Source organism: Trichosurus vulpecula, chromosome 4 (assembly GCF_011100635.1).
Source record: "Trichosurus vulpecula isolate mTriVul1 chromosome 4, mTriVul1.pri, whole genome shotgun sequence".
Lineage (NCBI taxonomy): Eukaryota > Metazoa > Chordata > Mammalia > Diprotodontia > Phalangeridae > Trichosurus > Trichosurus vulpecula.
The window spans coordinates 10,889,430-10,911,889 of NC_050576.1; the positions used below are offsets into that span (position 1 = coordinate 10,889,430).

The following is a 22,460-nucleotide window of genomic DNA, read 5'->3' on the forward strand; positions in this document are numbered from 1 at the left end:
AAGGCCCAGACGATACGACTGAATCCATCAATCAGAATAGCTCTCAATGTGATGAAAAGTCCTTGATCTTTCTCAGAGCACTGGAGAGCTTTGATCATCGGATGCCACACAGGAAATTGCTTGGGAATGACTGAAAGAATCAAGACATACCTCAGCACCCACACATAAAACAGCAAACTAATTTGAAATGGACCAGGGGCCCGCCAACGTAGGAGTGGGGGGACTGCACCTAGGCTCTTGAGAGGGAATCCTTTGGGAGGAATTTCTGCCTCTTTCTTATCCTTACACAGTATTCCCCCGAGGGACTACAGGGGTCTGAAGACGCTAGGTCCCCAGGGACGGAGAAAACCAAGGCAAATGGAGGTTAAGTGACTTGCCCAGGGTCACACAGCCAACATGTGTCAGAGGCAGGATTTAAACTAAGGCCAGCTCCCCGTGCTTATTGATGAACTGAATTCCGTATTCTGATTCAGAGGGTCACGAGCTAATGCTCTTCTGTGTCTCCCAGAAGAGAGGCGTCCCCTTGTGGGGATGAGCACGTGTCGTGCGTCTCTGCCGGCAGCTGGAGAGGCTCAGGGATGCTTCAGGTAAACTGTGCCTGATAAGACTTGATGAGAATGAGAATCTCACCCCCACCCCCTCCTCATCTTTTCCTAAAGCTCATGCTTTATCTCCCAGCTTAGAGGCCGCGGTCATCTATCTCCGGGGGAGGGGCTGGGGCTGGTTAGTTTAATAGAAAGCCAGCTGTTCCTCTGTCGAGCCCTAACTTAACAGGGGCAGAGCCGTCCTTTCCCAGTCCCTGCCTTAGTGGACTTGGGGACCTAAGCCCCTGCCTCCGCTCTGGCCTTCCTTCAGGAACAGACCGTGCAGTCGGAGTGCAATGAAGGAGTGGACCTTCCTTTGGGGGAAGAGTGGCCAGCTCTTCACTGTGCAGCCAGCCCCCTGCGGACTCAGGACTCACGGGACTGTCTGGACGAGCGCCCGCGACCCAGTCAGGGAAGCCCCGCCTCCGCCCCACAAGTCCCACCTCCAGCTCCCGTCTCCCCGCCCCCGCCTCCCTCCTCCCACGCCCCCTCTCAACAAGCCCCGCCCCCTACTCGCCTTCGCCCCCGCCCTGGCTCAACAAACCCCGCCCCGATGGCGTCACGTGGTGACGCCTCCAGCCAATTGGGGGCGCCGCCCGGGCTATTCAAACGCTCTCGGATCGCCCGGCCGACGGTTGGTGGCGTGACTGCAGGGGGCCGGCCGAGGCTGGGGCGCCGCCATGAGGCTAGGCCCGCGGAGCTAGCGGAGGCCGGCGGGCAGCATGGAGAGCCGGGGGGTGACCCCGGGGCCCTACCGGGCCACCAAGCTGGTAAGGGGGCCGCGCCGGGCCTCAGTTTCCACGGGTGTAAAGGGGGAGGGAGCGGAGCATCCCTTAGGGCCCCCCGCGGCTATCCTTCGGGCTCCTCCCCAGACGGGCCCGGGCGCTCCGGCTCCGCGTCTCGGGCTGGCTCCGCCGCTTTGGGGCCGGCCCCCTGGTGGGGGGAGCGGTCAGCGGCCGGACTTTGAGGGGTGGGGCAGCTGCCGCTGTAAAGGCCCCCAAAGGCCCGGGCCTAACCCGCTAGGTCCCGTGCGTGAGCGCCCCCTCCCCCGGGCTGGAGGCCGGGTCTGGCCTGGGAGGGGGCGGGGTGACGGCCCCTAACCCGCCGAGACCCCCACCCGGAGGCTTGTCGGGTCCTGCGGGTCGGAACGCTGACGTCAGCGCTGTCAAAGAGAATGAAGGACGTTAGGCCGCAGGCTGTGGGTGGGATTTGAACTCGGACCCTTCGAGGCCAGGTTCAGCCCTTCCTCCTTTGTCCCACCCTGTCAGTTAGGTGGGAGAGAGATTTGGGGGAGAAAATGGAAATAGGTTGTTCTTTGTAATGTGGTGCCTTGGATCGTGAGCGCCCCGGACCCTCCATGACCGTAGGGAGGGAGGAGAGACTGGAACGAGCAGTGTAGAGCTCAGAGCAGCGTCCCGCGGGCGGGGTCGGCGGTAGTGAGCCCCCCGTCGGTGCAGGGGGCCCCAAAGCACCCACACGCCGGGTCCTGCCGAGGGAAAACAAAGTTTATTAAGGATTCGCCCTGTTGGGTGGCCTCTTGGGGAGCCTGAGCATCTGTGAGCTCACACCGGTTGTGCTCCCTCCCAGGCCATGGGGGAGCACTTTAGGATCTTGGAGGGGAACAGTGGCTGGGGCGCAGAAGCAGCTGGCCCAGGAATTCCCTGATCCCAAACAACTGGCTCAACCCTCCCCCACACCTCTGGGGGAAGATGGGGAGGTCTGGTAAACACAGGGAGAGGGGAGCCGGGAGGTTTAACTAGAGAAAATTGGCTCCCCAGTTTCACCACCAGGTCCCTTCCCAACGAGGGGGCAGGGCCAGGGGGGAGTGTAAGGAAGGACTGTTCAAACAACAGATCCTCAAGTAGGTAGGGGAGGGGGTATGTCTGGAGACATCCCTTAGTTTCTCCTTGGATGCTCATGACCGGATGGGTCTAGGGGCCAGTAGGGCCAGAGTGATTAGTTAAAATAAAATGAGAGAACGTAGCTGTGATAAAGTGGGTAACCCTATTACCTTCAGCCTCAATTTTTGCCCAGGGCTTGGTGAGAGAGGTAGAGAAAGTGGGAGCACTGCCAAGCCCCAGGCTCCCCCATCTTTCCCAGTCTTGAGAAGACAGGGTACTGAGAGGACGCTCTACCACTTTTCCAACCTCGGGAACAACCCTTCCTCCAGTGTCCCTCCTGGTCACATGGGCATAGTCCTGGAGACAGATCCTGAGGGTCTGGGGGGGGGGGGCCCGGGCGCCCTAGAGGGACACTCCTTGGCCAGTGACCCTCCTTGTGGCATTGCAAACAGGTTTCCCCACTGCCCAAGCTGCTGCGCTTCCTCCAAGGGGGCCCCCTGGAGGGACGCTCCTTGGGTCTTTCCCTGGCCATGGCAGCAGCCAAGAAGTGAGCATGTTCTTTTTCTCTAGCTCTTTCCCTGGGTTCTTTCCTCTGCTGCAACCAGCTCTCTGTTGTTAAAGACTCCAAAGACCATCTTCTAGAAATTGGGCCTGAGGTGTTTGGGGTCCCGTTGCCAATTTCTGCAGTTTCCTCCTAATATCTGGGGCAGAGTGATTAATGAAATACATCTAAGGATTGCCATCCCTTCTATAGAATCAGGATCCAAATTTGTATATTTCTTAATAGCTTCTACTAGCCGGGCTTGGAAAAGGGCAGGGTTTTCCTTTTCTCCCTAAATAATTTCCCTAATTTTTTGAAAATTTATCTGCTTTTGAAATGCCGTTCTTAGGCCTTAGGCCTTCTATCAAGCACATTACCATATTTCTCCCCATTTTCCTTCTGGCCTACAGTACAACGCTAGCTGCAAAAGAGTATTATATTGTAAAGTCCCCCAAATGGGCCACAATTTGTGGCCTTCTAGGCGATACTGAGGCCAAACAGTGTTGCAAAAGAACACCAGCTTTTTCTTTTTAAGTTCTTTAGAGAAACTAAATTTTTTCCAACATTGTGAAAGACAACCCAAAGGCTAACTTGTAGGAACTGAAAAGGATTGACTCATTTCAGGCATTTGGGTTGGAAGGCCCTTCTTCTGTAGTAAAGGAGAAGTTAGGAGTAAGCATGGAAAGACAAAACAAAATAAGACAAAAAAAAAAACCAGAAGAACGTACCAGGAGTTTTCCCAATTCCCTAGCACCCAGAGAATTGAAAGAATCTGGCATACACTTCTGGATGGGGCATCTATCCATGTCCTCCAGGCTTCAGAAACTGCCCGGGTCCATGGCCTCCAACATAACCACTTGTAGAGGGCCAGCTCTGAGAAAGTCCCCAACAGGAAGAGCCAGGCCAAGTTTTCACTGAAGCCTGCTCTTGTCCTTGGGCTGATAATACTCAAGACGTGGGCTCTCCAACCCCCTTGCGTGTAAGTGTACATAGAATGTTTTGTTCCCCGACAGGATACAGACACAGTACTAATAAGGCCCAAGGAAACAAAGTACGCAATGTGGTTAACAATTGCCAAATGTTTTCATGAGAAACTTGTTATGTTTACTAGCTTGGAGAGTGTATCTGCCCTTTCCTTCTGGTCAATAAACAGCTGTTCTTAACTCACTTCCTGGCCCGTGTTTTTCTTTTCCTCTCTCCGTGGCATTCGCCCATCTCCGGCCATTCTGTGCCACAGCCACTGGCAGCAACCGCTGGACCAAGAACCACCTGAGAGGGTCAGGCTGAGTACAAGACAGCCTCCTAGCTGTCTACTGGGACCTTCAAGGTCAGGCCCGAAAAACACCCCCAAGGTGCTTGGAGAGCTAGAAGGGGATATAGGGAGAGGGGGAGGCTCACATACCTTCCAGTCTTGGCTGGAGAACTTGGGATTAGCAGTATTCCCAGTCAGGGAACCAAAATGATGAGGTTTGGGGTTGAGGGGTACTCGAGACCTCAAAGTACCGACATGCTGGGTCCTGCCGAATGTATTCGACTCAAGCCTTCTCAGCCAAGGAAAAACAAAGTTTGTTAAAGGTTCGCCATATTGGGTAGACCCTTAGGGAGCCTGAGCGTTTGGGACACTAATGGCAGCGGGCCTGATTAATGTGAGCTGAGCTAGACTGAATCTGAGCACCTTCATGGAGGCAAGATGACACTTACATACAGAAGGATTGTGGGGGGGATGGAGGGGTGGTCTTGAATAGGCTGGGATGACTAGGGGAGGGGTTTAGAGTCGACTGGGGTGAGGTCAGACTCCAGGGTGGGAAATAGCTGAAGGCTAAGAGGAGATGACAGACAGAGGGCTAGGGTAACACAGCTAAGGTACAGATATTTTGGTCAGGATCAAGGGTGGGAAACCGCCAGAAGCAATCCAGAGGTAACCAGACAATGGAAGGCTAGGTTAGGATATGATAGGCTATTTGGGCATAAAAGCCGAATTAAGTGGGAAGATTCAAGGTGAGGTTCAAGGGGGTTCCCACGGTCTCAACATCATCTTACTGTGGTCAGGAAGGTGATTTTATTAAAGTAGTGCCTTCTGCGGAATGCTTTAAAATAAATGTCTCCACTTTCTCTCTCTGGCAGTGGAATGAAGTGACGACTGGTTTCCGGGCCGGCATGCCTTTGAGGAAGCACCGGCTGCGCTTTAAGAAGCACGGCAGCTGCTTCACAGCCTGCGAGGCCGCCGACTGGCTGTGTGAGCTGCTGAGGAGCAACAGCAACTTCGGGCCCGAAGTGACCAGGCAGCAGACCGTGCAGCTGCTCAGGAAGTTCCTCAAGAACCACGTGATTGAAGATATTAAAGGGAGATGGGGGTCGGAGGATCTGGAGGACAACAGCCAGCTCTTCAGGTACTGCCCTGCTGTGCAGGGGCTAGCTGTGGAACCAGGCTGCCAACCAGCTGGCGCGTCACTTACTTCACCAAAGACTGTCTGTAGGGAACATAGCCTTTCTTTCCCTTCTCTGCCCACCACCCTCAGCCAATCCAGGTCACAAATTTATCAGAGCCCTTTACTGTTAAAGCAAATTGCCATGAGATTTGTATTGAAGGAACTGAAGATACTTAGACAAGGCCAGAGAAGACTCGGAATGGTGTTGTTTTCACTTATTTAAAGGACTGCCCTGTGGAGGGGAATTAAACTTACTCTGTTTGGCCCCAGAGGACAGAACCAGGATCAGTGAGTGAATGGGATAAAGAAGTCAATTTAGGCTTGATGGCAAGACAGACTTTGTAACCAGGAGAGCCAGCCCCAGGTAGAATGGAGGCTGCTCCCTTCCCTTTCCTTTGACAGGTATGTTAGAAGGGATTCTATTTGTGGAAGAGTTTGAAGCGTGCCTTCTGAAGTGCCTTCCAGCTTCTTTTGGGAAATTTAAAGGCAATGGATATCAGTGAAAACAGATTGAGATATAATCAACTTTAAATATTTATGAAAATGATGGAAGGCATTTTAAGGTCATCCTTAGTGAGTGGTAGCAGTATAAAAAAATAAATTTAGAATTCAAATTATATTATATCACAGTTTGTATAACCCTGGTAATGTGGTTTTTCAGTTGTGTGTCACCCTTGGTGACCCCAGTTAGGGCTCTCTTGGCAAAGACACTAGAGTAGTTTGTCATTTCCTTCTCCAGCTCATTTTACAGATGAGGAACTGAGGCATACAGGGTTAAGTGACTTGCCCAGGGTCACACAGCTAGGCAATGTCTGAGACTGGATTTTAATTCAGGTCTTCCTGACTCCAGGCCCAGGGCTCTATCCACTGTGCCACCTAGCTGTCCCTGATATGATAATACAAACCGCATATTTACTGAAAACTTTTGTAGACTTGCTAGTTGTAGGACCCTGGGCATATGAAGAGCCAAGGAAAACAAACAGATTTTCTCATTGGCATATCCAACAGTGTATGTTTTACAGTGCACCTTGAGTCCCTGACCTGTCCTGTCTTCTGGAGTTGTGGTTGTCACTGTGTTGATTAGAGTTCTTACGTCTTGTTTGTCTTTACAGTGTCGTGGTTTCTGCATAAATTGTTCTTTTGGCTCTGCTCACTTCGCTCTGCATCCATCCCTTTCTTCATTTTTTACAACATAATAATATTCCATTGCATTTATATGCCATAATTTGTTCAGACATTCCCCAATTGATTGGAACCCCCTGAGTTTCCAGTTCTTTGCCACTATAGAAAGAGCTGCTGGACATATTTTGTGCCTTTGAATCTTTTCCTTCTTTTCTTGTTCTCTTTCAGGTACTGACCTAGTTATATTATCACGAAGTGAAAGAATATGTTCATTCTTTAGTGCTTTGGGGGCATAGCTCCAAACTCCTTTCCAGAATGACTGGACTATTCTCCAAAAATGGTACATTAATGTACCTATTTTCCCACAGCCCCTCCAGCATTTGTCATTTTCGTGTTTCATCTTCTTTACCAATCCAGTAGGTGTGAGATAGAACCTTAGAGCTGCTTCAGTTCACATTTCACTAATTTTTAGTGCTTTGAGCAATTTCCCATATGGCTCTTGTTAGTTTAATTTCTTTCTTTAGCAGCTACTTGTTCATACCTTTTGACTATTTATCAATTGGGAAATTTTAAAAATTCCTATTAGAATAGTAATGCTAAAGTGAAATTTAGGATTTTGACATGTAAAACAACATATTCATTTTAACAAACTGGGAGTGTAGAGGGTGAGAAGGAGTTCACTCTAGATGGCCTGGGTTTTTTCTTAATAAAGTGGACACAAGATCAGCTGCTGAGAATTCTCTTGTGAACTCAGAACATTTCAGTTCTGTACAAGATCTCACAGGTCACCGAGCACCCTCTCATTTTTATAAACGAAGGTCAGAAAGGTGGAATATTTTCCTAAAGTCACATACATAGCTAGTAATAGAGCTAGGTCTAGAACCCAGGACTCGACCACCAGTCCAAATTCTCTGCTGTGATGTATTTGTACCCACTATATGTATGTGCCTACATCTAGGAATAGGTTGGAAGGGGAAAGAGTTTATTAAGTGTTGAGGATACACACAAATGGAAGGGTCAGGTAGTAGCAAGACAGGTGGAAAAACCAAGAAGATCTTTAGGGAGTAATAGGGCAGATGGTCCCCTACCAAGAGGGTAGTGAGTTCAAGGGTTACAGGGCTATGGGGCTGTGGGATCCCCCTAGCAATAGGAAATGAGGGTTATTGGAGGAAGGGATAAGCCCATGGATCCCCTAAGTGGCAGCAAGTTACTCTGACCTGTCTTACCTCTGATTGGTGGGTTGAGGTTGGGAGGGGAAGTTCCCTCTTTTCAAAGTTTTTTATTTAACGCATTTTCCCAGACCACAGCAACAAATTTAAGAGATAGAGGCCACAAAGGCAAACCAAAAATATGTGGAAAATAAAATGGTAAGTGATTACTTATCATGGTGAGAGAGGAGACCTTAAAGCTTAGTATTGTAGGTGCATTTAATGTAGGGGCAAAGAGCCATCAGCGCCAAGCTAATGTCATTATATTACAGCATAGTATAGTGATTGATGTTCTTGCTGTTGATCTTGAGTCTTCAAGAAAAAGTACTAGTATTTTGAGTATATTTTATTTAAAGAGCTACGTAAGTATGATTAGAATGACTTTTCTCTGGAAAAGTCACTAAAGTAAAACATTTCATTCCCTAGCACAGCCAAATAAATCTGATGTTATTAATTATCTTATTAATCATAGTGTGATTATCATACATAAAAGCTACAGAACATTATTCCCAATCTCACAATTTATATCAGTTCAAATCTATTTTTGAAACAGGTTTCCTACAACTTCTCCACTTAAAAGTGTACCACGCCATCATCCAGAATTGAGAAAAAGCAGCTTAGAGAATATGTCTAAAGAGAAAGAAAGTATCTTTAAGTTACGGCATTTATCTCGCAGAACTCCTAAAAAGCCTATCTCTCAGGTAACGCATGTTTCCAGTTGACAAGATTTCCAATAATCAGTAAAAAGTGAAGTAACCATTCCACATCGAAAGCTCATTCAGTTAGTCCAAAACTCAAAAGTAGTTGGGTTTCAAAAGTTCATTTTAAGTCAGTTTTTTGGCATTCAGAACAGCCTGATGTGTGAGTAACACGCCTCCAGACAATCACCAGAGATCAAAAGAGGGCCCCAGACAGGCACAGAACAGCTAAACCACATGTTCCTCCTGCCCTCAGAGAAAAGGCATTTGGGCCAAGGGGTGATCTTTTAAAGCCTGAGGGATGCAAAGCAATAAGAGTCCAGAAGGACAGCAGAAAAGTAAGCAACACTGGGGACGAACCATGCAGCTAAGAGTGCGGCAAGTCAGCAAGGAAATAGGAATGACCCTGTGAGGAGCAAAGTTAGGAATCGGCAGGTTTCTGGGGTCAAGCCAAGAAGCGGAGCAGACAGTGTTTAAATGATGTGGATCCTGCAGGATTCGGAGAAAGAACAGGACAGAAGATGGAGGGCTGAGATTTCTTTAGCTAAGGGAGTTCCACCCCTGCTTCCTGTAGACCATCCAGGAAGCCAGATGGAGCGTAATCACCCATTTTATCTTAGAGATGATGTTGATAATATGGTTTCAACTGTCTAATCAACATTCATGAAATTGCTTTTATGGAAAATGCATTCTGAGTTCCAGCTTAGGATGCCAGAAATACATCTTGATCCCTGGGTAATGGTAGGCGCACCTAGTTTTCACCAAGTAGTCAAGAGATTCTTGGAGGAAGGAAAAGACAGAAGGCTACACACTCTGGTAACTCCTCTCATGCCTAAGCACGTGCTTTCCAGGGTTTATTTTTTAAAAAATCTAGCAAACTCCAGGTTTTACAATTAAACAAAATGTAGTTCTTCCTAAGGAGTGAGGAAAGTAGGAGCTGCTTGTTGGTATGTAAGCAATATTTGACTTATTGACCCAAAATCAGGGATGGCCTTAAGTCTGCTCTTCTGTAACCTTTTCACTTTAACCAAAGAAGAATGTTTTGAGCCCATGCTCATTTCAGGGGTCTGGTTTTTCCCTGTTCGAAACATGTAACTCATTGGGAATACATAATCTCTTTCCTGGGAATAGTAATAGCAGCTAACATTTTTATAGTTTTTTTAAGCTTTACAAATTCTTTTCTAACCATCTCTGTAACCTCATCGATCAGATTATCAGTAGCTTGGGGAAGTCCAGTTTGTATGTCTTGGCATCACATTCTATGTTTCAGTCTTAATAAGGAATTTGGTTTTAATTTATTCTTGCTGATAAATTAACAGTCATTATTAAGCACCTACTACGTGCCAGACTCTTCGAGGTGCTGACAAAGTGATGCCTTCTTACAAGGGCCTTATGGTCAAAGAGAAGCAATCTCTTGTTATAAGATGGGCTGCTTTTTAAAAGCAGCTTTGTATTATAGTAATTTATTTGGAAACTTGAGTTTCTGTTTGAAAATGAAATATTTCTTCAGTTATGCATGCTTTTCAATAACTTTACTAATCCCAAGCAACTGACCTTAATGTCCAGAGAAATTAAAGGTGTGATAAGGACCGCCGATTTATGTCACAGGAGCCAAAATTCTGTCCTTGAAGCTAAAAGTGACTATTGGAACCCACAGTTCTAGCGAAGGAAGTTGCTTGTGGGGACGACCTTTCATAACTGGGGTGGGCAACCCTTGTCTGCAACACCGCTTTACAGAAATGACTAGATTACTAAGCATTTTAAGGAAAGCATTACATGGTTTAGTATTTTACCAAATTTGAGGCATTTTAATATTAAATTATTTCTTATTTGGTAAATCATTTTAACTAAACTTGTGGTATTCATTTTATAGGAAAATAAGGAGAATGTTAGAAGTGAAACTGAAGATGAAAATAAAGAAAACCCAGTAGAGGAAAGGGAAATAAGCCAAGATGATATCGAAGAAATTTGGAGACATATTATTATGATGCAGTAAGTCTGTATTTAGTTAAGTTAGACTCTTTTTCCCCCTTTAAAACCAATTTTTATCTACATTCCTGAAATAACTACTGTAAAATCCTAAAAATTTATTGGGGGGTGGAGGGAAGTAACTGGAAAGGAGTAATTCCCTCCCTCTCTCCCCCTCCTCTCTCTTCTGTCTGTCTCTGTCTCTCCTCTCCCCTCTTTCTCTCTCTCTCCTCTCTCTCCCTCCCTCTCCTCTCTGTGTATACATACATGTATATGTGAGATTTTGTCAAAGGGAAAATTGAGAGATTATTTGTACTCAATTTCTTTTAAAATTAACCTCTTTGTCAATCAAGTTTGATCTTTGAAAGAATCTGAATGTGGCTTATTTTTATATTTTATTTTCCTTGTTCTCCGAAATATGATTCTCTGCATTATTGTTCCCCTTCAGCTTACAAACCATTTTAGGGATGCCGTCTTTAGAAGAAATCTTGGATCCAACACAAGTAATACCTCAGTATGTAATATATAACATGACGAATACAAGTAAACATGGAGTAGTTGTGCTGCAAAACAAAGCAGGTCGGTGTGTCAAAGTGCATTCAGTGCTTAGAGACATTTTTTTTTAATTCTTTAAACTTTTTTTGTTGGGGTTGTGGCTAGAGTAAGAGTGGAACCACAGGTCTGAGTGATGACACAGCCAGTCACATAGGGATGGTGTTGAGTGAGCTACTAATGCCATTCCATCAGCCCCGAGTGAGTGCATTGGGGTAGTTTGTGTGTTTATCCTGTGTTCTGCATCAGGCACAAGTCCCCTGCTGCCAGAGTTTAGCACTAAAGACATGCAGGCTTATGAGGATGTGGTTGGTTATCACACAGATTGGTAGTGGAGGAAATGGGATCAAAAGAAATCAATACAACAGAACAGGCCATTTACAGATGTGAGCCCAAACTCCGTAGGGCCGGTGCTTTGCTTTGACTACATTTGTAGAACTTTGTATTTTTTTAAAGCTCTTTTCCCATTTTACTCTTTGTAGTCATGCCCTTTCCATAGGTGTTCTACTAGATGCAGACTTTGCTTTTGTCTGTTATGTAATATTAGAAATATGAACAACTTAGCAACTTCGTACAGATAATTTTATTTAAGCTGTTTGAGTAAATTTAACTTAAGGCCCCAATTCCCAAGAAATAATCATGGCTTTATCTTGCTTAAGGCACAAAAGAAGCAATGCTTCGAGCTACCAAAGAAAGCAGAATCCCCTTTATCCCATGCAGAGCATTCCAACTCTTCTAATAAACGAGAATCTAGGAATTAAACATTCTTGTCTCTTCAGCTAAAATAATGTGAAATACTCCATTGAGTAGACATTTTGTGATTATAACCATGTTAACATATAACAGAACCTGTTAAGCTATGCCCATTCACAGACACATCACATAGTAAAATCAGAAATGGATGTGGGTAATTTTAATCATTCACTAAAGCCTCAGAGTGGGCAGCATGAAGGTATCCTTTAAGTTAGCCAAAGCTATTTGCTTAGAATACAATCTAGCAGGCCCCAAGTAAGCTAAAGGGGCTTCCGGATGGCCTGCTTTGTGGATGAGGCCCTGCCAGGCTAAATGGGGAGATGCTAGATAGCAAAAACTGGCCACAGCAGCTCATGATTACTGCCAGTGTCCCAGAGGGACTGTGCTCAGTCATCCTGTGATCACAGACTGATGAAGTATGTGTTAAATAAGGCTACTTAGGAACAGATAAAGCAGTAGTAACAGGAACTGGATTCTTGAATGAATGACAAAACATTCACTAGGCTGAGCACTGTCTGCTCTCAAAGAATTCACCCTCCTAAACGGAGAAGACATGACAAGTTGATATGGACCAACACGACCCATAAAAGGTTATTGGTCGTAATTCTCCCAACATTGTAGAGGAAAACAAACTTCCAGGAAGTCATGATTCAGTTATCTCTGTGCGTTTTTTGTGGGTGGAAGGAGAGCCACACCCCCATGACCAGAGCAGCTTAACACACACCTGGGGTTGCTGTAGTTAGCCCTAAGTTCACCTGCATGCTGCTTTACAGAATCAGACAAGCATTGCTACACCCTGAGCTTCTAAAATTATGTAAATCCAGATACTAACTAGAGTAATTTATAGCATTGCTTTTATTACCATTCTAAGTGGGTGACTTATTGACTGTGTTTTGTTTTGCTATATAGATGACCTTCCTCACTGGGTATTATCTGCTATGAAGTGCCTAGCAAATTGTAAGTTATGCAAGAATCTGTTTCATTTTGTTATCTTTAATGGGAGAGATGCGATGTTTAAATTTTTACTTTAAAAAGGTTTGAGTAAAATTAGAGAAAGTGGAATTGAATTTTCTCCCTTTTACATAAAACACTGTTCTGTTATTTGACCTGCTTATCTTTGTCGTCCCAATATTTTTGAATCACTTTTTTTGGATCATAGGCTTTTAGAACTGAAAGAGACCTTAGAAATCATAAGACCCAAGAATTTAAGTGATTTGCCCAAAATTACATAGGTATCTTTGTAATTTGTGTTTTTGGTGGAATATTTTTGGACTTTGGGTGGCTTTTTTGTTTTTTAACTGGCTTACTGTCCTCTGATAGAATTAACATAATTTTTTTTAGCTGGGCAGAATGATAAACTGTATTCTTTAGCCTTTTGATCCTAGACCTTTTTTGTTTTGTTAGTCCTTTTTTGATGTGTGATGAGCCCCCCAGTGAGACTAGTGGCCTGTGGGCAAACAGACAAAAACCAAACTGCCCCTGCCCTCGGGAATCTCCTTGGGGGTGATAAGAAGGTTGTAGTTTATCCCACCTAAGTATAATGAAAATTGGAACAGCACTGCCATACCCTAAACCTGTGCTGTCATTCCCATACTCCCTGATTTTTCAAAGATCAATTAATGAGCATTTATTAGCTGCTGTGGGCCAGGTGTTGAGGCCTAGAGCCACCAGAAATGAAACCATGACTGCTCTCAAATTGCTTATCTTCTGTCCAGGAAAACAATAGGCACGTACACAAGTATATGCAAAATAAGTACAAGGTAGTTTTGAGGGACCACGCTAGCATCTATGACATCAGGACAGATTTCATGCAGAAGGTGGTGCTTGTGCTGAGTCTTATTGGAAATAAGATCGCGCAGGGGGAGGTAACTTCAGGCATTGGAGGGAGCCAGAGCCCAAGCGTGGGGAGAAGGGCCAGAGAGGAGTATGAGGAGCAGTAAGAGACCAGGTCAGATTTACTGGAGAGCAGAGTTGGGGGGTGGGGCATGGAGTAATGGCTACGTCCAGCCACGAGGTGAAGAGCTGGGAATTCTAAGCAGTCTATATTTTTTTATATATATAAAAGAAATAACTTACTCAAGTATATGGAGAAAAGGAAGGACCTTGTAAGACTTAGAATTTAGGAAACCCACTTTGGCGGCTGCCTGGTGCATTAGGACTGGAAGAATGGAGAGGAAGAGTAGGAACCAGATAGGAGGCTCTGGTTAGGGTTGCGGTTGTGGGAGTGGAGAGAAGGAGCTGGGGGGGGGGGGGGGGCAGGGCAACACTGAACAAGAGAACAGGCCCATGGGTGATGGTGACCTTGGTGCTGGTTCAGCAGCCCACTTTGCTCATTCTCATCCTCCATTCACTGTTAATCGTTCTTATGCAACCTCGCCAGTCCAAGAAGCATTCTCCTTGGCAGAGAAAACAGATTTTGGATTTTGAATCCAAAGAGAACTCTAAATAAATCAAGCATTTCTGTGGGCCATCTCTCCCTTCCTCCCCTTCCCCACACCCCCCCGCACCCCCCAACCTAAAAGAGTGGTCCTCTTCTCTTTAATCTTCCTCTTTTGTTAGCTTCTGGGGTGTCTGTGGGCTTCTGCTCCTGGTCTTTTGTGTTTTCAGCCCTGTTCTGACAGGCTTGTGCCCCACCCCTCCTGGAGAGTCACCCCTTTTCCTGATGTTAGCTAATCCCTACTATGAGCTTCCTACCCCAGCACATAAGCTGCCCTGGCTTTGACTGCTGCTTGTCCTTGCAGTGAAGCCCTACACCCACGTATCCATGTACCTCATTGGATTTCCATTCTTCCCGGTTGGGCTTACTATTCTTTTTCCTATATATACATAAAACTTTTAAGGATCAATTATGGAGAGGTTTATTGTTGAGGTTTACAGCTCCTTAAAAAAAAAAACTTTTTAAAAAGAATATATGTGGTACAACTATATATACCCTTTTCTCACTCAATCTTTTAGGGCCAAGAAGTAATGACCTGAGTCAACCAACTTATGTTGGATTTGAACGAGATGTATTCCGAACCATTGCCGACTATTTTCTAGATCTCCCAGAACCGCTACTTACTTTTGAATATTATGAGTTATTTGTTAATATATTGGGTATGTATGAGGTCTTGGTTCCTATGGATTTTAGTTTTTGGAATTCTCTTGTATAAAAAATACAAAGGAAATCTTGATAGAGAACTTTTAAATTTTAATATTAAAATGATTGAATTCTTCGGGTAATTAGTACATGAATATAGATAGTAGAAATCCTAATTATTTTCTGATTGGAAATATTTGAAGTAGAAATTTTAATCAGCTGTGCAAATTTTTTTTTTTTTGAAGTAAAATGGTCATGTTTTGATGGGAATACCTGGAATGTCTCGCATGTTTGCATTTTAATCCTGCGTGGTTCTTTTTTAAGTGGTCTCTGAATTAAATACCTGCTTTTTGTACATTACTAACACTATATAATGCCTTTTTTTAACTTTTTTTTTTGTTTTTGTCCACTGTCAATCCAGTTGCCTCTTAATTTTTGTTTCATTTTCTGTTAGTTGTCTGTGGCTACATCACGGTTCCAAATAGAACCAGTGGAAAGCATAAAATCCAAGATGATCCACAGTCTTCAAAAGGCCACCTTGTACATAATATGAACTCTTTCAAATCGACTGAGTGTCTTCTTCTTAGTCTGCTTCATAAAGAGAAGCATAAGGAAGGCTCAAAAACCTCTGAGACTCTTCATATAAATGAGCAGGAATCTAAAAACCTCTACACTGAGAAACTGCCACTTTGTGATCCAAGCGACAGAAGATCCAGGGCTAATGTCTTAATTGGAGGGAGTTGTCAGAACTTAACAGGTCTGAAAAATGAATCTGTTTTGCCTTTATCTAAGCTTAAGCCAAGGTGCTATTCTTTGGAAAGAATTGTAGATAGTTCAGGGTTTGGTAGTACAGAAGGCCTGAGCTTCAATCAGTCTCATCTTAATGTAACAGGACAAAATAAGGAAAAAGAATTCTTGGATTTTGAATCCAAAGAGAACTCTAAACTGGATATTTGTTCAGACGGAGAGAGTCAAAAGTCATCCTGTGTTGGTTTTAAAAGAACATCCACGGTAACTGTTCAAGACCAGGAGGAATCATGCAATGGGAAACTCAAATCGAAGCAGCTTTGTAGGTCTCAGAGTTTGCTTTTCAGTAATCGTAGAAGAAGTTGCCGCATCAATACGCCTGTTGCTGAAATTACAATGAGGCCAAATTGCGTGGATCACCTTGGACAGAGCACCACAGATGTGTCTGTAGCCATGGAAAGTGAGCCTTGGGATTCCAGAACCACAGTCAGGAAAAGACTCTGCCAGAGTACCTTAGAGCTTTCAAGAAAGTCTTTCCCTCCAGTTTCTTCTATGCTGACTGACACTCCGAGTAAGGTTGATGCTTCCAAGTGCATGAAATAGTAACTTTCACTGTTGACTAACCCTTTGTTTTTTGCTTTCCTGTTGTATCTTAGAATTTTCTTTACTTTTTGCAAAACCAAAATGTTTTGTTGGCTGTGCTTTTCATAGATATTTTGTATTTTTGTAAGTTTTGAGTTATTTAGCTTTTTGATCCATAGCATATTTTGTATAGTAGCTTTATATTTCTTCCCATCATTCTTCTTCCCTATAGCAGTGATTTTGGTTATGAATAATTTTTTTGTTGTTGTTAAGGTGAATGATTCTTAACAGCCAGATGGACATATGATAGCTGACATTTCTATAGAGCTTTATGGTTTACAAAATAGCTCAGAACCCAGTAAGATAGGTAGTAGTGTAAGCCTTCTTATCTCTGTTTTACAGATGAGGAAGTTCAGACCGTGAGAGGGCAATTGACTTGCCTACGATCACACACTTGATATCCCAGCTGTGTGTCTAGTCTTTGATCTGTTTCACCACATCGTTTCTGCGCGGTGTGAACAAGTCTTCTTTAAACATCACTAACAGCATTACAGTAATTTTAAGGAGTAAATGAAATGAGGCGATAGGAAACCTATGCTGGCTTTCACTACACTGCTAATGACAGTTCATGATATCCCTAACTTTTTTTATGGTAATAATTTTTCCTTATAGGTTTACTACAGCCTCATTTAGAGAGAGTTGCCATCGATGCCTTACAGATATGCTGCTTGTTGCTTCCTCCGCCAAACCGGAGAAAGCTCCAACTTCTAATGAGAATGATTTCTCGGATGAGTCAGAACGTTGATATGCCAAAACTTCATGATGCAATGGGGACAAGGTCACTTGTAAGTTTGCTCCCTAGGAAATGATAGATTCTGGTGGGAAGAGGAGATAAAAAGGACATTTAATAATGAAACATGAGTGGGAAGTGGGTCAACCTTGTAGATAATTGTAAGAGAAAACATCAGAAGGTTGCCCCCTAATATTCCCCACCCTCACTTATTTTCAGTCTCTCCCTGTCTACTGGCTCCTTCCCTACTGCCTACAAGGTTATCTACAATCACTGCCTTGACTTTCCTCTCACTCTTCTTAACTTTTTACAGTCTGACTTCTGACCCCCAAAACCTCTGCCTCCAAAGTTACCAGTGATCTCCTAGTTGCTAAACCCAAAGGCCTTTTCTAAGTCCTCATTCTCCTTGACCTCTCTGCAGTCTTTGACACTGTTGACCACCAAGGGCAGGGGCTATGAGCGGGTGTGAGTTTCAGAGTTGATTCCATCTTGCAGGAAGATGAGTTTCTGGAAACAAAGATGAAATTCTCAACCCAGTTGGGAATCGATTACGTTAATGCCCTGGACCTCCTCCTTAAATGGGGAATCTGGAAGGTCTATGTCCACCCTCCACCCTCTCCAGTCATTTAATAAGGTGGAGTGGACCAACACACAAAGCTGACATTTGATCAGCCCCCATAAAGAAACCTTACAAAGTAATGATGCCCTCTCACCACCCGCTCCCTATGTTCTACCCAACATAAAAGGACTATGGAGAGGAGTATTTCAAAAGATTGGAAGATTGTGAAAAATTCACAAAGGCCCCTGCCCTTTTGTGTTCTGCCATTTGCAAATCCTGCCTTTTTAATGAAGGCAATAGAGGCTGGAAAGACCATTTACCTCCAAAGAAAAGACACTTTGGAAATGAGCAATTGTTCTTTGAGGTACTTCCTCAGTAAGAAGGCTCTTCCCTTGGTGGCATCAGCTTGAACACTCCCCTATAGTACTCACAGTACACACGCCACCAGAAGGGTGAGGGACGAATGTGGCAGTCCACAAAGTCCACATCTCTGCAACAGTCCAGATTTGTGAAAGTTTTAAAAAATTGAATTGTCACAATGAGATAAAAACCACCCAAACTTGGAATGAAAGACTAAAGACTTGGCCTCTGTAAGTGCATGACTATTATTGACAATTAACAGGAGAGCCAAGAGCCATAGGACTTTTAAAAATCTAATCATTCTACATGTATATGGTTGTACTTTTAAACCTGGGTTTAGTGATAAATATGGATTCTTGCCTCTATTCAAATGACTGTCTCAGTACATATCCCTAGCCCCCACCTCTTCTAAGGCCCAACCCTGTAGGTTCCCCAGCCTGTTGGATTTTTCCATCCTGATGGCCCCTAAATATCTGAAACTCATCCACAATTGATTCCCCTGATCTAGTTGTCCTGACTTGTTATTTTGTTTTTTATGACACCATCCTTCTCCCATGCATCTTACCCTGTTCTCCAAGGCATTCTGCAGTCGGCCTCAGACCTTATTTTACACAACTGCCCTTAACATACCTTATATTTCTAAACTGGACTCATAGCTGGTTCTTATCTTCTCTGGTGCTTTCCTAACCCCACCGTGTCTTTGTACATTCCACCCCCATCTTTGTCATAGACTTACTTTTTCAACCCTTACTTAAAGCTCAGGGCAGGCTCCTTCTCTTCCATAGAGGCTTTTTGAGCCCCCTGAGATAAGTGATTCCCCTACTCCCCTTCTCCGGATTGCTTATGTCTGTCTGACTTCTCCTATGCATTTGTTCCTTCTAACTTTCAAGGTTTCCTGTCCATGCATAGATGTTTGAATCACTCCTGGGCCTAGAGCAGTTATTGTGTATATTAGATACTTAATAAATCTCAATTGAATTAAACTCAATGTGGTATGAAATGACTTTTTTCCAAAGTTTTAAAAGGTTAAACCAGTTCCAGTTTTGCAACTCCTGATGAATACTGGTTTTTGGTATGTTATATATTCTCCTAATTTATATTTCTGTTGGATTGATTTTATATAAGGAGTCATTGTTTTCTAAACCAGTTTTAAACTTAAGCAGCTTACATCAATCTGGTATTAATGAGTGTTGTCCAGTTTCCTGGTGAAATAGGGAACATCTATTAAAAGAAAATCCTAAACCTGTTTAATCCTGTGGAATTGTGTGGTTGAGAAATGCACAGCTAATACAAGATCATTAGTAGGGAATTAAGCAAAGCCAGCATTCTTAATCTTTCTAACAGGAGTAAATTGTCTTCATTTGAACATTGAAATCAGCTTATGGCTTCATCTGAATGCTTCAGCATGGTACTGCCAGGAAATGACTGATCTTCTGATTCCTGTGAAAGTCTGGGTTTTTACTCCCGATTTCTGAAATGCTTCCAGATGATACAGACGTTTTCCCGATGCGTGCTGTGCTGTGCTGAGGAAGTCGATCTCGATGAGCTGCTTGCTACACGATTAGTTTCCTTTTTGATGGATCATCATCAAGAAATTCTTCAAGTGCCGTCCCACTTGCAGGCTGCCGTGGAGAAGCACCTGGACTACCTGAGGAAGGGCCATGTAGGTGCTGGGAAACTTAATAGGAGAGTATCAGCCATTCTGTCTTAAAGTAAAATAAAAACTTGAAGTAAGCTTTATAGCTCATTTCAATGTCGAAGCAAACCTTTCCGAAGAGCCCCAGGTGTGGCTCACCTGCAGACCAGTAGTTACCAAATTTCATTCAAATGATACTTTTTCACCTAAGAACAGAAATAATAGAATTGTCCTGTATCCTTTAATTCTTCTCAGATTACGTGTCCTGGGGATGAAGCAATTGCCGCCTTGCCAACTTACTCCTACTGTCAGCAGATAAGCACCCAGGAATTTGATGAACAGAAAGTTTCTACCTCTCAGGTCGCAATTGCAGAACTTTTGGAGAATATTATTAAAGATAAAAGCTTACCTCTAAAAGAAAAAAAGAAAAAATTAAAGCAGGTAAGAAGAAATCCTTCGCTAGTTATATAACCATTTTCTAAATTGAGTATATTGTTAGAACTGCAGTTTGCTTAAAGAACAACCCTAATAAAATGGTCAGACTGAAGGTGGACGATCTGAATAAATCCAGCCATAGAAGTGGCTTTCAGTAAAGCCTCAAGAAGGTGGCTGCTTATGGAATCCATCAGAAAACTCTTGTTCAACCTTTGCTATTTTGTAAATGTCGTACAGTAAATATAATTAAATCTCCCTTTGATTTAATATCTTACAAGATTTTCGGAGCATCAGTTATCTTTACACCATACTGTAGACGTAGAAGATAAGGGAAATTAAGCGGAATATTCTGACCCCCAAAAACATACTTTAAAAATAAATTCTTGACATCAGAGTGTGTTTGTCAATTGCCTTCAGGGAATCAAGGTTCCCAATTCTGGTTTTTTGAAGTTTTATTATTAAACCACACAGATCTGCATGATAATCTTGCAGTTTATGAAGCTGTTGCTGCACAAATGTGTCATGGTCTGATAGTAAACTAAACTTGCTAGGCAGAAGGAAACCCAGATGCTTACAGTAAATGCTTGACAAAATACCTCCTGGATGTTCCACACTTTGTGGTACCACTTGAGGCATGCGCATTGCTTAATTGAAATGCTGAGGCAAAAGGAGAACACAGAGAATACATGGTAATTTGCAATATTTAGAAACATTTTCAAATTTAGTTACACCTTTAGAGATCATAGTTCAACCTCATTTTACAGAGTTTAAATAGCCCAGGAGTTTAAACAACATGTCATTAGAGAGAGTCCTGCTAGCGCTGAGACAGGGACCCAGATCTGTGACCCTTACGTTGGGTGGCCACTCCAAGCCTTAGTCATCCTTCCAAATCTTTTAAGTTTCAGAAGGAATATCCTGCCATCTACCAGACGAGATTTCCAACTACAGAAAGTGAAGCTGCCCTGTTTGGTGACAAGCCGACAATCAAGCAACCAATTCTAATTTTAAGAAAGCCAAAGTTCCGTAGCCTTAGGTACTAACTGATAATCAGACGATATTAAATGAAGCCATATACTGAAGGACATGACATTAAGGCAGTCTGCTTTTCCAAAATTAGCATGCTACAGACATGGAAAGGTGCCAAAGTATGAGGGCTCTGGGTTTCCTATGGAAGATCACATCAAACCCAGTAGGTCTCAATGGTAAACAAATGAAGAATGAAAGTACAATTAGTGTACAAAAGTATTCTGAGCATCTCATGCAAACAACTGGAAAAGCCGTGACCACGTGTGCCCGAAGTTGATGCACTTGACCGCTGGCCAAAGGATGCCTGAGCAGCAAGACAAACTCAGAATTCTTTGAAAAGAATTTACCCGCGTGTGCTGTGTGAATGTGTTGTGACATGAAGTTCTAGGTGATTAGGGTTGCTAATTAGCCATTTAGTCCAAGGATAGCTTGGTGAGGAATCTTTATAAACTTGGTAACTTATATATTCTGCTATGTTTTGCACTCATATTTTTCTGTGTTTTTTATATATTTGTGTGTATTTGTTTAAAAGCTAGAAATACAGTATAACATTTCACTTGTTTCTGATAGGGTTACAGTATTTCAATCTGGTTGTTCAACCAGTTGAGATGCACTGCTGTGTTAAGGATACAGAAGAAATATAAATCTTGGCCTATGCCTCCCAGGCCAGAAGGGCAAGGCCCTCACTCCATCTTGTCTTCTTTTCTCTACTTGGACCCAGTTTGAGGGGAGCATCTTTCATAGGCACAAGCCCAGGGCCAGGACTGGTGCCAGCAGATGTCTGTAAAATCTCTGTAGTTTTGCCCCACCTCCCTCACAGAAGCATGGTTAAAAGTGTTCTTTAGAAATATTACCTGCTCAAGAAGGAGGGTGTCATGAGTAACATGGCAATGAAGTGAGGGAGCTGCTTATACTGAGGACCCTCACGCCGTGGCCTTCCATGGATCCCTAGGATAGCTTCCTCCTCCACTTTGCTCATTTGTTCTCCACCATAATATTTTGACTCTTTAGGTCAAAAAAGACTGAATTGTACATTCTGCTTCTCAGTGGAATCTCACGATGCCTTAATTGTTAAATGGTAGCATTCTAATTAACGTGTTACCACTTTTTATTAAAGGTTTGGTAGTTTAAAGAGAGATGGTTTAGATAAGTGGATATTTCAGCCAGGTATATTGTCTCTAAAATTGCCGAACATACTGAACCCAATTACATTTTAAGTATGTCCATGTACTTTATATACAAGCATCTTTGCTGTTTAAAAGTATGTGATAATATGATTGTGTTGGAAATTGAGGTGAAAATCATTATGTGGGGGGGTTTTCAATGGTTTGATTTTGTATATTCATATATTTAATTTCCTTAATAAAGATATAAGTAGCCATAGTAAAAGATTTGTAATCATGAAATTAAAAGTATAAAAGGCCTGGTAAAATAAATCTTTCAACCACTATTTGCAGAGCCATTACCAAGATAACATTGTTCACAGCTAGTAACAGCTCCCAAGTATTTTTGTCAATTTAAAAACACTGTCTAGGTGTGCACCTCATCAT

At 43.4% G+C, this 22,460-nt stretch overlaps 1 protein-coding gene across 1 annotated transcript; it reads left to right on the forward strand.

The window, feature by feature from the left end:
• The first annotated feature begins 1,306 nt into the window (after nucleotides 1–1,306).
• Nucleotides 1,307–22,258, forward strand: DEPDC1 (DEP domain containing 1). Its single transcript, XM_036756185.1, has 12 exons — nucleotides 1,307–1,354; nucleotides 5,091–5,356; nucleotides 8,279–8,426; nucleotides 10,297–10,415; nucleotides 10,840–10,970; nucleotides 12,606–12,653; nucleotides 14,652–14,792; nucleotides 15,230–16,093; nucleotides 16,777–16,949; nucleotides 19,300–19,476; nucleotides 19,705–19,890; nucleotides 20,784–22,258. Exons 1-12 carry the CDS (start codon nucleotides 1,307–1,309, stop codon nucleotides 20,922–20,924), a joined length of 2,442 nt encoding a protein of 813 aa, XP_036612080.1. The 3' UTR covers nucleotides 20,925–22,258.
• The last annotated feature ends 202 nt before the right edge of the window (nucleotides 22,259–22,460 follow it).

Bases quoted from the DNA above. Each gene is read 5' to 3' on its own strand.
- DEPDC1 (XM_036756185.1), top strand. From the start codon at position 1,307: ATGGAGAGCCGGGGGGTGACCCCGGGGCCCTACCGGGCCACCAAGCTG. The intron at 1,355-5,090 runs GTAAGGGGGCCG...TCTCTCTGGCAG, and splicing joins CCTACCGGGCCACCAAGCTG to TGGAATGAAGTGACGACTGG. The intron at 14,793-15,229 runs GTATGTATGAGG...ATTTTCTGTTAG, and splicing joins GTTATTTGTTAATATATTGG to TTGTCTGTGGCTACATCACG.